Source organism: Lathamus discolor, chromosome 1 (assembly GCF_037157495.1).
Source record: "Lathamus discolor isolate bLatDis1 chromosome 1, bLatDis1.hap1, whole genome shotgun sequence".
Classification (NCBI taxonomy): domain Eukaryota; kingdom Metazoa; phylum Chordata; class Aves; order Psittaciformes; family Psittacidae; genus Lathamus; species Lathamus discolor.
In genome coordinates, this window is record NC_088884.1 from 7,274,123 (window position 1) to 7,288,891 (window position 14,769).

The window sequence follows — 14,769 nt, forward strand, 5'->3', positions numbered from 1 at the left end:
TCCATACATCCAAACGCTATAGGAGGAAAAAAAAAGGGGGGGGGGGGGAGTAATAATAGTAATAATAAAATAGGAAGCCCCGGCGGGAGCTCGCAACGTTGGGGCTGGGGCTGGGGCTGGACGAGGGAGCCCGGGGGGTGAAGTGGGACCGGGGGCAGAGCCCGGAGCCGCTCCGGTGAATTAAGTGTCACTGAGGAGGGCTGAGCGGGAAAACCTTAGGCTCCGCTTTCATGCTTTTCCAAAAAGTAGTACTTTCTATGCGATTTGCAGCAGCACATGGCTGGGAAAGAAGGGGGAGCAAAGCAGCTGGGTTTCTCCCCTGCTCGGGGCTCTGCTGTTCAGCTCCCGACGTGTTTGCCGAGACCCTCGCAGGCTCCCGGGGCAGCGGGCTGATGCTAAATGAATGGGAGTCAACAGTTTTAAAGCCCACGGAAGCTCGCTTTAAAAAAATGAGCTCCCCGGGCAGCGCTACTTCCCAGTCGTGACTTCCGAGGGAAGCATGGAAAGGGCTGCGAACGACCCCGCGCTGCCGGCGCAACCGAAGATCCCCCCTCGGCGGCGCCCGCGGAGGGGCTGCGGGGCTCCCGGGCTCCCGACCCGGCGGCGAGGCTGAGAGCGGCTCCGCACCTCCAGGCGTTGCGGCGACAATGGCACTCGGGGAGGGGAGAGGAGAGGAGAGGAAAGGAAGGGAGGGAGGGGGTGCGGTGGAGATAATGCACGGGTCTGGCAAACTTAGCGCGGATTCAGGTCTTGCAAGTCAAAAATAGGAGCCCGGCGCGTCCCCTTCGCGGCTGGGGGTGCGGGGGGGGGGGAGGAAGCGGGGCTCCGCTCCCCGCGTCGAGACCCGGGAACGGTGCCCCTCGGCTCGACCTGCTTGGGAAGGCGACGAAGCAAAGGCAATAGGTGTTGCAAATGCAGGGCAAGCCCCCTCCGGCTACCTCCCCCCACCTCCATCGGCAAAAGGGGCACCTCTCTGCACACGATGACGGGGTGAGGGGGGAGGTGGGGGGGGGGGGGGGGGCGGCAGGGGAGAAAGAAAAAAAAGGGCTAAAAAACCTATGCGACTTTCTCGACACCCTCCTCTCCCCCAACCCCAGCATCTAGGGGCAGTCAGGGGCTGGGCTGGTCAAGATCGGAGGCGGCAGCAGCCCCGGTGGGACCCGACACAGGCGCACACGCACACACACGCGCACACACACACACGCACGCACACAGACACTGCAAGGGCCGGGAGAGGAGGGAGCCAGGAGAGCCCCGGTTCCCCGCTCCTCGCTTTCGCAATTTCAAAATCAGCTCGAAATGACCCAGCGAGCGCTGGTTGGTCGGAGCCGCGCTGCTCCATGTTCCCCATTTACATTGAAAAGCCCCAGCTCGCTCCGTGCACAATAGTGAAAGTCCCGAGGCAGCGCGGTGGCTCGGCCGCCCGCCGCAGCTCCCGCCGCTCCCGGGGTCCCCCCGCCGGGGCGGCCGGCGGAGCCCCTCGCTACGCCTCTGCACCGCCTCGCCGGGAAGCAGCGCACAACAAAGCCCCCCGCCCCGGCTCCGGGACTCCTTCGCTTGCAGCATAATACATGTACATGCCTATAACATGCCTAGAGATCTGCGGCTCTACGTATCTATGCGATACTGACTTGTGGTTGCTTCCTGGGTCTGCCTCGTCCTCTCTTCTGAGGCTCTGCGGTTGCAGGTTGCTCCTGGGCAGCAGTGGAAGGCTGACCGGGTCCCTCACCTTGTGCACTCATCGTGACTTCTGCTGCTCAGCCTTAAACCAGTCTCTCCAAAGCACCTTGGAAGGGGGGGAATCAAAACGAGCTCTTGCTGCTTTTGCTGCTCGCTGCCACCACCACACCGGACGTCCTGGTGCTGCCAAAAAGGAGAAGAGAAGGGGAGGAGGAGGAGGAGGAGGTGATGGTGGTAGTGGTGCTGGTGGTGGTGGAAGAGGAGGGGGAATGAATCTCTCTTACAATTTAGGAATGGTTAGTAAGTAACATGAAGCAATTCAAAAAAGGGGAGGTTTAAAAGAAAAAAAAATAGAAGAAGAAAAGGCAGAGTAAATTGCAACCCTGGAAATGCAAGAAGAGAGGGAAACACTCCGAGGGTAGTCGGGAGCAAACCAAGAAGGGGAAGAAAGATCCTACAAATTGAGAGCAAGTGGTGGCTATCGCGCTTAGATCGGATCAGGACAAATTAAGATAAGACACACTGAAAACGGACTGAGAACACTGCGCGGTCCTGCCAGAAGCATGCACGCTGGGAAGACCGGGATTTCGGCAGCAGCGGGCAAAAAGAGCGATCATTTAAAAAATAATAAAACGATTTGGGAGATTGGGGAAGGGGGGGGGGGGGGGGAAGGGGGGGGCGGTGCTGGGTTCGTGTCTGTGATGGGAGCTGCTGCGACTGGAAATATTATTATGCGAGTCCTGCCCACGGACTCAACTAGGATGAGGGTTAAAAAAAAAGAAAGGAAAAGAAAAGAAAATCCACCTTTACCCGCGGGTGGAAAAACCAGGAGGGGCTGTGCGAAGGGAGAGGGGAGGATGCGGGGGGAAAGGAGGAGGAGGCAGAACGAAAAACCGAAAACGCAGCGAGCGGGGGCTGGCGGCCGGCCAGAGCAAACACGAGCAGCACGGCAGCCGGGGAGCGCCGCCGCAGCACGCCGCGGCCGCCTCACGTGTCCCGCACCGGCACGGCCCCGCCGCCGCGGCAGGTTTAAAGGGCCAGGCCGGGGTCCCTGCGCCCCGCGCAGCACCGCGCAGCGCCCGGCGGGGGAGAGCGCGGGCTCGGCGCCCCCCGCCCCGCACACATCCCCGCCCCGCCGCCGCTGCACGTGGGGGCCCCGCCACCGAGCGGAACAAAGGCGGCCGTGCCGGGGCCGTCCTTGCACCGGGAACGGGACGGGACGGGACGGGCCCGCCGTGCGCCGCTCGCGTTCCGGCCGCGGGCAGCCGCCGGCAGCGCGGCCCCTTCCTCCGCCGCCGGGGTGGTGCTGCCGGTGCGGGGCCGCGCTGCCGGCGGCGCACGGTGCGGCGAGTTCGGCGCCTCCAGGGACGGCGGCCGCCTGGGTAAGATGTGGGCGGTGTAAGCCGGCGGCGGGTCGGAGCTTTCCTGCCGCGACGGTGACAGGCGCTGGAATGACCTCTCCTGGAGAGCCCTGCCCCGGCATTGTCCCCATGAGCGCGGCTGGGCTGCGCTCTACAGACCTTCCCCAGCTCCCCAAGTAGCGTGTCCCGCACTGCCTTCTCCCTCGTTTGGCGTCTGGTCCTCTGCCGTGCAAGCCGCGGTTCGGCGCCCGTTCACTGTGGCACACGCAGATCGCCACAAAGGCCGCGGAGGACCCCGATTTCTGTGCGTCCCCCAAAGAAAACGCTCGCACCTGGGCTCCATGTGCGACTTCGGCATTTCCCCCCGTGCCACACCTCGCTCAAGGTCTTGAGCTTTGACTGAGAGAGAGCTACTCCTCACATCCTCGGGGGTGGACAAACGCAAGAGAGCTCTTGGGGGGGGGGGGGGGGAGGAAAGTAAGAAAGTAAGTTACATTTTCATATATAATGCTGAAGAGGGCAGAGATACCGCTGCAATGCTGCTTGTACTGGCTATCTAGATACATCTAAGTGTCGCGATACCTTATAAATTCTTAGCTGTCTACAGATAAATAAACATAATCAGGCAAAAAGTTACTCCAGTCAAACACACGCAACCATTGATGAGCAAGGACTGTGCTGAGGAAACAGCTGAGTTATTTTCTGTGGACTAGGAAGCGTACACTGCGGACAGATGGGCTAGAGAAAGAGTAATCCTAGAACACTTCTTAAGTCTGAAAATATTCCCAAAGTGTTCTTAATCCAATCACAAGCCTCCCAAAGCCTGCTCCCCTCCCATCTCCAAAAGCAACCAGCTCTGGAAGATGGACACAGTCCACCTGTTAAATCTCACAGCTATCAGGAAAGGCTTGTAGTTCCAACTATACTTTGTAAAATACTCAGTTTCCATCACACCATGAAGAAATCCACAGAGCCCTACATCCATTCTGTACATCAAAAGATGAAGCTGCTGTATGAGATCTGGATTCCAAGTGGAGATTGTAAAGTCTGCTAAGCTTTGCAGCAAGTAACTTTTATAACATCCATTAATCTTTTTGAAGCATATTCACGTATCCATTTCTTTGAAGAAAGTGCTACATTCAGTTGCTAAAAGCATGTAGCTCCAAAATTCCCGTTCCACAAATTCATCCTACATGGGCTAATAATAGTTCCATTAGTCTTCCCTTGAGTAGTTCTACTAACAATACCATAGTATGAAGATTCTTTACATACAGCCGCAAGCAAATAATCTTCACATGGCAGCAGTGCTCCTAAAATCACTCTTTGAAAGCTGTCTGGATAAGAAAAAGACTTGGAGCTTGCACTGTGCCCTGCACAATAGTTTGGGTCTTTCTAGGGATGTCTGCCTACAGATTCACTATCACAACAGCAATTAGTATCAGAGATCTGAATGATTCTTGGTCTTTTCCTTATTTGAAACTGTCTTGGTTCCCTCCTTAACCAGAAGTTCTTAGATTATAAACCAGTATGGTATTCCTGATGGCAGCTCTGGGGATACAAGCCTGTCTAGACTAATCCAAAAACTTGTTCTTACATCATTTATATCCAGAGTACACAGGTAAGGACCATGACATCCAGAACCCAGAAAGCCTGACTTCCTCAAGAGGCTGGTGTAAGCTGAGAAGCCAGAAACAGTTCTTGGGTTTGTTACAGATTCCTTCCCAAAAGAGATGTGGTAACTGGTCCTTCCGCTGTTGCAATCCATCCCCTGACAGTATGGATTATGGTCCAGTGCAAACACCAGTGAATATAACTGCATAATTCATTGAAGACAATCCGTCAAAGTTACTGGAGTAGAGATGACCTACTTTCCACTAGCCTTGGCCTGAGATTGAAGCTTTGCTCTATCAACAGAAGTATTACTTGTCAGTCCTTTTTTTTTTTTCTTTTTTCCTTTCTGGAAGCATTCATAATAGGGTAGGAAAAAAATTATAAATATAAAATAAGGCCTGGTTTCCACTCTCCATGAGCCTACAAACTCAAAATTTCCAAAGAAATTAGAGGAATTTCCTATAAGATTAAGAAGATCTTAAGGTCCTTTCCAAGCCTAACTATTCTATGATTCTAAGATGAGAGTGAAAAATAAGATGGAGATTTTGTCACCTAACCCAGAACACTTATAAAGAAGACATTTGTTATTCTGTAGTCAGTGTGGTGACTTGTAGAGGGTTAAATGGCCTCTGTCCCCAGAAGGGATCTTATTAAATTGTGCGGTTTAACAGCAGCAATAATGTTTGCATCAGAAGACGACAGAGCTCCAGGTTGCAGCAGAGTATCTTCTAAAAAGCCAGAAAATCACAGGTTAAATAGGCCTTGGAGATTCTGAATAGCAGCAAGGTACCCCCTGTCCTTGTTCACTTCTTCATCTATCTCCTTTCTCAAAAGCCTGCAGATGCAGAAGAATCACAGCGTGTAAATCAACAGGCTCATGCTACGCACCATCCTAAGGAGATGTCCCCTGTGGAGAGCAACCTAACGTAACCCATACGTAACTATATCTAACTCCCACCTGTGGAAGTCTGGGAGCTCAGATGGTCTCAACTGTTAGTGCACTACACAAAGAGAGAATATTTAGGTTTTTTCCAAGCTGCTACTTTTCCTTGAAGGTCTGCAATGCAGTCCGTGATAGGAGGCATGTCACCGACTTTACAGTGCCTGCTCACCGTGTTTTCTCCACCCCGGTTCTCATGGAAAGCAATCTGCTCAAAAGGGATAATATGGTGAGTTTAAGGCCCTGGCCCAGGGGGAACACCAGTGGTGTGTGACTTTGAAAGATGTCTCAGGCCAGGGATGGGAGAGCAGATGGTAAAATTCAGGGCAATTTTTGTCCATTTCCTCAGTTCTTCATGGAGCTCACAAGTCACTTAGAGAGCTCCTTAGAGACCCCTCCAGTGCTAGAAGCTACCATGTCTATAAGGGTCACATACTGGTTGGGAATTTCACTTTTTTGGCCAACCATGTCTATAAGGGTCACATACTGGTTGAGAATTTCACTTTTTTGGCCAACCATGTCTATAAGGGTCACGTACTGGTTGGAAATTTCACTTTTTTTGCCAACCGGAGTAGCTAAAGATACTTACGTAGTCAAAGGCTGCAATGGGTACTCAAGGAACTGGGAATCTTGATGCTCTGTTCTAGAAAGCCAGTCCTCTCAGGAGACGTACATTTTGCACACATTGTCTGTATTTGTGGGAAACGTTAACTTTTGTTTTCCATGGTTCTTTTTGCATGGACTCTCTCTGGGGATACAAGAGAGAGGAGGAGAAGAGCAGGACGAAGAATCTTGAGCACACCTATCAGATGGGCCAGGATGAATCGCCACTCTTCTGCTCATTTCTTTTCATCCAACTGGTAGAACAAACAGCGGCTGCTGCTTCCTGATCGGTAATCTGCAGATGGCTGGGAGAATGCTTTAGGGAAGCATGACTGCGGCTGACAAACAAGACCCAGACAAGAACATTAAGGCTCACTCTCAGGCCTCATCTGTACTGGGGAATTTTCTTCCCTCCTCCAAATTCCCACCATTGCTAATATGAATGCAGCTGCACAATTGTTAAGGATGTTGGGAGTCATAATATATGAGTTTTCATCTCGTCAGCCATTTGCAGTACTGTGTCAATTAACCCTCCTCAGAGCAGGGTTAACTGATACAGCGCTGAAAACGGCTGCTGGAGCCGAAAGCTGTCTATACTAAGGCTCCTATTGTTGCTAACCCTGGTGCAGCTGCAGTGGAATCAGCCCATGTGGGATTATTTTGGTAACAATTCTCCAACTTAAAAACAGGCTAAAAATGCAACATAGCCACCTTATGGGCCAAAGCACGCTTCTGCTGCACCTCAACAGCTATGCAGCTAGGCTGTCACCTTCATAATCAGAGTTTTCTTACAGTCCTTTCAGTCCAGGAGGTACCTTTTGTATTTCTGCATGAAATACTCAGTAGACTTCATCTCAGCAAACTGGTGTTCCTCTCACCTCCATAAGTGACTGCCTCTGCTCATTAGCTCTCACTAGCTCCGGACTTGAAGATGCATTGGGGAAGAGCCAGTTGGCTGGTGGTGTCTTTTCATGGAGTCATACATTCATTCATTCACAACAAAATTTGCCCTTTCACTCGTGGAAACTTTGTGATTTGGTTTTTATTTTTAATTTCACAATGCAGCTCTAGTTCTTTGGTTTATGCCTGGAGATTCTTGTTCACCAGCACGTTTGCTTTTTTTGATGCTAACAAGAAAAACCTTAGTTACTCAGAGCAACACTGTGAAGACTCAAGCTGACTTTTGGTGGAGTAAACTTCTATATTGAATGAGCACAGTTGGCAGAATCAGTCCCACTTGTTTCCATGTGCTTTAGGAAGCAGTTATGAAACAGGCTGGTCAGATGGGTGTTTCACCTCTTGCTGAGTAAGGCTAATACTTACAAAATGCCACTCTCTGTCCTTCTCCCACATCCACGTCCAAAACTAGAACAAGGAAGTGTTGTTTTGCATTTATTATACTTCTGAACAACTATTTATCAGGCAGATGACGGCAGGCAGGGTTTTTTTCAGTGCAGCTTGCAAGTGTGAAAATATTGAAGTCCAGACTCAGCAAAACCCTCAGTGAAAAACTCCAGCTCTCTAAAGCCCTTGATTAATGACAAGCAGGCTTCAATTCAGGCACAGCATTTTATGCAGATACAGAACACAGGTATATGCAGAATGGTGGACAACTGCATTTGCCTACAGATATCTACAGAGGCTCTACCTGCCCAGGGGCAGACACAGAGGAGATGCTGTCCACAGCCTCCCAGCAGTGGGGGTGAGCTGCAGAGCTCAGCTCAGGGTGCTGGGATGTTGAGCAAAACCAGATTGGGCAGAAACTTGGATACAGCTGGGTATTTTGAGAAAGGGGAAAACAACTGGCTCGCTCTTTCTTCATCTCTGATACTGCTACTGTGGCTGTTTCTCTCTCCCAGGGATCCCTTTGGACAAACTGAGGGAGTAGGCAGGGTAACTGAGCTGCTGCAAAGCAGGTGCGACAGCAGCCTGTGGAAGGAAGGAGGAATGTAGTGAATACCCCTTTAGCTCAGATTTTGCTATGGGGATGCATGACAAAGTTCTCAGGTCACAGCTGTCACACAAGGAGCCTGCCTCTTGGTAAACATACTTATGTACTTGCTTAAATGGTTTGAATTAATCTCCTGAAAGGTTCTGGTGAAAATGCTAAACAACTCCCATCCCAAATCCCAGTGGAACCGGATTTCTCATCTCTCTTAGCCCCTTTTCTCTTCGATATTAGGGTCAGTATCTCGAATATGTTTTCATATGAAACTCTGATTAAAAGTACTTAAGACTGGCTCATTTTTCTCTGCAATGAGTTCAGTTATTTCCTTTTTATACCTTCCAGAATTTACTATACCATATCTAAATATTGGCTGCAGTCCACATGTTTTAGATCATTCTCTATAATGGTCCTGTTGTTATAGAATCCTTTGTGTGTGTGTGTGAGAGAGAACATGCATATGTGTTGGAAGCGAGGCAGGGTGCCTATAATTGTTTGGAAAGAGAAATCAGGGTATATTAATTCCATAAGTGATTTGTGAACTGATAACATAGAAGTGATAAAAATAGCCAGCAGTGAAATTACATACCTCTAGTGCATTACCTTGTATGTGTGGTAAATAATACTTCTGACCCCTATACACTACTCTATGTATATTCTAGTAATAAAATGACTCATTCACCTTTCATTGCTATATAATTTTAAAGATCAGATTTATTGTCATCACATTTCCTCATTTTTACTTCTGTCCTAAATGCTGATCCTTCCAACTGAGCCATACAATGTGTTAATTGACATTACAGTTACATGAAGATGAAACTAAGGCAGCAGTTGAAAGTCCTTACTCATTACACAAAAATCTCATTACCTGCTGAAGACCATACAGAGAACGTAGGCATGTAGAACATGTTAGTGATCTAGGGGGAAAAGCTTCATTTGACAAATCAACCAAAAGACTATATAACCAAAAGAAAAACACCCTATTTTACTCAGTGTCACAATGTACGGGCAGAGCTCATGAGGATTTAACTAAGAAATGCCTCTCCCAGGACAAAATGAAATGAGTAGTCCTGACCCCGTGGACGCCTTTGACTCTTGCCTGTGACTCCCCACATAGAGGATACATGTAAGTGGCAAACAGCATCAGTCTACAGCACGTTCATTCCCCACGTGGACTGATTCTGTGGCCAGCAAGAGTCACTTAGCTCACAGCACATCAGATAAGCCAGTTCACACTTGCAGCAGGCTGAGTGCCCTCACAGTTGTGTTTATGAAGACACCCCTGCATGGCAAAGTTTCTCCCCAGTTTCTTTCAGCTTCTCCTTGTGGACAAGTCCAAAGACAGTCTGCTAAATGTGAATTTAGTCCATTTTCCCATGTGGGAGAAGTTCTCAACCACCCACAGCAGAACAGAGGCAAAACCTCCTGCGCTAACTATTCCACTCATGAACCACCCTGTAGGGCCCTGATTCAGGGGTTAGGTAGTACAGAGGGCTGAGTAGATATCCTTTTGTGCAGGAATGCATTTCACCCAAAGAGAGTGTACTTAGTTTCTATAATTTTTTTCCCCACAAGCTAAGACAAATTTCTGCTTTGGTCCATTAACAATACTTGTATTTTTAATGAGAATTATTTTGTACTATATTTTCTTTGGAAATAACGGTAATACAGTTTATGTGAAATACAGACAAATGAGGGAACAATTTTTACCTAAATGTATGAATAGCATTTTGCAATTTGTCATTGTGATATATTTATCTTTTGAACTTTAAGTGAGCTCAGCTGAAAAAAATGCTTCTCTTCAGCACATGACTGGAAAATATATTACACCAGAGAAGTATATTGCTGTTTCAGTTAAGAAATTAGTGGCTAAATATAATTTTCCACTATACTTACTTTCACAAAGTATGTAGTAAATTATTTACATTACAGGAAATTCTTAGTACCTATTCCAAAAGGTGGTAAAATCAGCATTCTCACCCAAATTAATGGCTGTTTTGTGAATGTGCATTAAAACAAAGATTCTTAAGATCTTTTGCTGCCTGCTGAAGCCTTATAAAACTACCGTAACACGGCTAGAACAAAACAAATTTGTCAACAAAATGAACCCTGGGGGAAGGAGAAGAATTTGGTACGGAGCAGAAAGATACAGACTGGCCCGGAAAGTAACGAGTTTACAGCAGCCGGAGATTTGGGTCTGCTGTGTGTGTAACACCCATCTTTTAGTGACCCATACGTAGTTAGTGGCGCATGGTAGTTGCTGTGTGTAGTCTTTCTGATTGAAACCTCACACAGATGGAGAGATGCTGTGGTTTCAGCTGGTCCTGCTGCACCGCTGGCTGCCATGGCCTGTCCTCAGGGGCAGGAGCAGCGCAGTGCCCAGGCTGCCCGGCAGCCCTGCCTTCGTGCAAAGCAAAATCATCCAGCCTGTGCCTCGCTGCTTCCCTGCCTCTCAAGGGCTTGGCAATGGGGGGAGAGCTGGCTTTGAGCTGAGCCGAGCTCATCCGGCAATGGCAGCTGCTCCCAGCCGCCATTTTGCCCAGGGGTCATTTGCCTGTCACATCCCAGACACGTAACCCTCATGTGATGGGAGAGCAGCCAAGCAGCCATCGGGAAAGGCTGGGGCCGGGTGGGAGCTGCGGCTGCTGCCAGAGCAATTCCCCTGACGCGCAGCCCGCTCCGTGTGCGCTCCAGAGCTGTACCCGGGGAAGGAGGCTGCTGGGAGCACGCTGCGGGCCTGATAAATGGTCCTGTCTGCCGCGAGAGCTGGCACTCCATCGGGTGAGCACCTGTTTCCTACAGCTCGCACTGCTCGTGTTTCCACACTGCTCTGTTTCTTTGTTAATTAGATTGCTTTCCGTCCGGTTTCCCTGGGTGCGTATGTAGAGTGCAAAGGAGGGTCCAGGGCTCATAGCACCACTTGGGAGCTCCACAAACGGAGATTCCTCTTTTCCCGTAGCCAAGCCTTCGTTCCTCTCTGAGCGTCTTCAAACCACGTGCACCCAGCTCTTCGGAGGTGTTCGTACATCTACCTCCATCAAGCCAAGCAAGAATGGAAAGTCTGTGCCCTGTCAGGAAAACTCAGCTCTGGGTATTCCCTGTCTTCCATGGCCATTATGAGGATGAAGACTTTAGGGTAAAGGATGAAGACTTTAGGGTAAATTAGGGTAGCGGCAGTCACTCAAAAAATCATGTATCTGAGAGAGGGTAGTGCTAACACTGAGGAAAAGCTGCGTGGTTACTTAAGGCAAAGAAACATCTTGCAATGCTTTTAGTTGTGACTCAGAATTAGCAAAAAGAGGTTTAAACAAATCTCCCTACTTAACATTCTGTCTGAAGAGATTCCTAGCCTTTTACTTATTTGTTTGCATAATGATACTAGTTGGAGTCCATTATATAATCACAGGGAAATTAAAACTCCCCCGGGCATGATCTTACCTGTGTAATTAACTGGGGTGGTTAGAAGTACAAAGTGAACCTGAAGCAAAATTTGTACCAGAACCACACCTCATTATGTTTTGCTGCCTAAGTCTGTCATAAATAGAGATGTTTATTACACGTCTGCCATTTAAGGGCCACGTTATGTGCAGTGCTCTGTTTTATTTATATTTAAAAATTCAAAACCACACGATGACAAGCTACATTGTGAGACCTCACCTGGAGCATTGTGTGCAGTTCTGGTGTCCTCAACATAAAAAGGACATGGAACTGTTGGAACAAGTCCAGAGGAGGCCACGAGGATGATCAGGGGACTGGAGCACCTCCCGTATGGAGACAGGCTGAGGAAGTTGGGGCTGTTCAGCCTGGAGAAGAGAAGGCTGCGTGGAGACCTCATAGCAGCCTTCCAGTACCTGAAGGGGGCCTATAGGGATGCTGGGGAGGGACTCTTCATCAGGGACTGTAGTGACAGGACAAGGGGTAACGGGTTAAAACTGAAACAGGGGAAGTTTTGACTGGATATAAGGAAAAAATTCTTTACTGTGAGGGTAGTGAGGCACTGGAATGGGTTGCCCAGGGAGGTTGTGAGTGCTCCATCCCTGGCGGTGTTCAAGGCCAGGTTGGATGAAGCCTTGTGTGGGATGGTTTAGTGTGAGGTGTCCCTGCCCATGGCAGGGGGGTTGGAACCAGATGATTTTGAGGTCCTTTCCAACCCAAACTATTCTATGATTCTGTGATTAACTCGTGCCTCAAGGACCAGGGGTGCACATTCACATTGAGCCTTAGGTGATATTGCAGCTCAGTCACTAGAGAGTTACACACTGTTTACAGAAGTACATTGTGTAATTAACATGCTTAGATTCAGTCCATGGCATTTCACTGGTGTGCAAGACCAGTCAAGCCCTGTATGTCCATTCACATTTATTGCACCAAACTTTGTCCTTAGAGCACCACTCCCTCCTCTGCTTTCAACAGCAAATGACACGCAAATCCCCAGTTCCCCAAATCAAACCCGGTTATTTTCTTTCCTTACAATTATTTGCTTTTTTCTTTTTCCCTTTTTTTAAATTTATTTTTTATTTTTATTTCTTTGTTATTTTATTTTTGTCCTGGGACCCAGCTGAGTAGGCAATTCTGTTCTCTTCAGTGACGTTAGTCACATGCCTAAAATTAAGCAGGAGATGATGTGCTTTGCTGAGCAGAATGCAGAGTGCTCCACATCTTTTCAGATTCTCATCTGCAGGCGGAATATATTGACACTTTGTATTTTGTTTCGTTCTATGAGGCTGCATAGATTTGAAAAAGTAGAATCGAGAGGGAAACTAATGAAGCTAGGAACGAAGACCTGAAGTTGGTCTCAGTTTTGATCCAGAAGTGGCCACCAATCTGTTTCTGCAGGTTTCTGCCACTGCTGCGGTAAGAAGAGAAGATTAGCTGAAGCCGTCTTAGTGCTGAAGCTGTCTTAGTTTTGAAGATAGGTGGTGTTGGAAAGATGTTTTATTGCATTAGTACCTCTATTATGTTAACATGTAGGGCAGACTGCAAGGCTCTACTAATTTTGCAGGGACTTAGGAGTCTCCATACAGAAACAATGTGGTGAAGACTGCAAAGCACTGGAATATTTGGGAAAGGTAAATTGCTTTTGATGTCATGATTTGACCATTTATTTTCTTCTTTGGGGAGGACAAGCTCCTCAGAATCATACACTTTTAAAAGAAACCTCGGTACGTTCAGCAAAATGCATGGCACACCACCAGCAACCATGTTAAGCCTGTTCTAAAGAAACAACCCATTAATTTCAACCATACTTGAAAGAGCAGTCAAAGTCTCAAAAATAATTAGGCTCCTACAAGTAAATGGGAGGGATGGATCTAAATGACTGCTCCAGCAGGGGGAAAGTTGGGAAGAATTGAGGTGCAATATGTTAAATTTGACAGTAGCCCTTTATCCAATCAGTACGAATGATGGACTGGCCATTTAGATCATGTGCAATTCCAGCCTGGCTGTAAAACTCCTTTTTTGTCCGGTAGGGAAAGTGAAATGTGGGATTATTTACAGCAAGAAAGAGAAGGAGAACCAGAGGATAACCAACACCCACAGAGAATGTGTTCAGGCTTCATTAGCTACTCACAGAACAATGCATATGGTTGCTCCAGATTTAGTTGTCATTTATGACTTTAGATCATAAGTGGGTAGATGTAGAATCCCATAGTAGCTACAGCAGGAGAGTGTGGGAAATAGTATGAATGAAGCAAAAAGGGATTCAAGTAATCAGTGCTTTGGGGCAGGAACTCCAGTTACAGAAAGTACACCTTTTGTTCACACTGGAAAGAATAGAACAATGCACATTGAAGAGACATTTACTGGATACAAGAAATATGATGTTGCAAAAAGTAATAAAGAAAGGATATATAGAGAGTTATTAAAATGGAATATTAGAGAAGCCAAACCACATTTATGTACTCATTTCCTCGAAGAAATGTTGCAGTGTTTGAAAACTTAGACTTGTCTCTCACAAAAAGTAATCAAGTGTTCTCATGGATTTCCACAGAGCAACACTCTGGGACACTGCGGACAAATAGAACTTAGCAAATGGGTGAACAGACACAGGTGCAGAGTTACTGGCAGCTCTGCCCTGAGAGTCCAGCAGGTTCTTCATGACAGTTCTTATGGTGGGATTATTCCTAACACGTATTCCCCCCTTTCCAAAGAGTTTTTATTGTTTATTTATTTCTGGAATGCTGATTGCTTTCATGAGATGCTCTTTTTAAAGATGTCTCAAATACACGCAGGCAAATGGTAGTCCAAAAACATATTCTTTTGAATGTTCTTCTCTGCGGTCCATGATTTGCAGGAAGAGGCATCTGGAAGAAGAACTGAGTCTCCTTCCTTCACTTTTAATGCCAAGGGTTTTAGTAAAACAGTGGAACAAACCCCTTAGATAAAACAGTACTGTGTCTCTTCTGACAGTTTAGAAGAGGTGAATATCTTGGGGGCAAAACATGAAGTTTTACTTGGTTGTTGTTCATTCATTCCTTAGGCACAACTCCGTTTGTTTCAACAGCTTTGCCTGAGGAGCAACCTCAGGACTCAGCTCTTAAAGGATACAAAGTATCTTAAAGATAATCCTAAATGCAACTAAGATCCTTCAGGCCCAAATTAACCATTCCAGGTCTACAGGAGAGATCATC

The 14,769-nt window shown here is 47.7% G+C and overlaps 1 protein-coding gene and 1 long non-coding RNA gene across 6 annotated transcripts in view; one reads left to right on the plus strand and one right to left on the minus strand.

Annotated features, from left to right (window-relative positions):
• The window catches only part of HMGA2 (high mobility group AT-hook 2), a 122,756-nt gene extending 119,356 nt beyond the window's left edge, over positions 1–3,400 (minus strand). For 4 of the 5 annotated variants that reach the window (XM_065680712.1, XM_065680539.1, XM_065680368.1 and 1 more), the window contains exon 1: positions 1,632–3,400. In XM_065680712.1, coding sequence (XP_065536784.1) covers positions 1,632–1,742 — 111 coding nt within the window. In that variant the 5' untranslated portion in view covers positions 1,743–3,400. The remainder of the gene's footprint in view (positions 1–1,631) is intronic. The other variant, XM_065680450.1, reaches the window with a different exon arrangement.
• Positions 3,027–8,851, plus strand: LOC136015191 (uncharacterized). Its single transcript, XR_010613106.1, has 3 exons — positions 3,027–3,062; positions 5,487–5,821; positions 6,354–8,851. It is a non-coding gene; the product is annotated as an uncharacterized LOC136015191 (long non-coding RNA).
• The last annotated feature ends 5,918 nt before the right edge of the window (positions 8,852–14,769 follow it).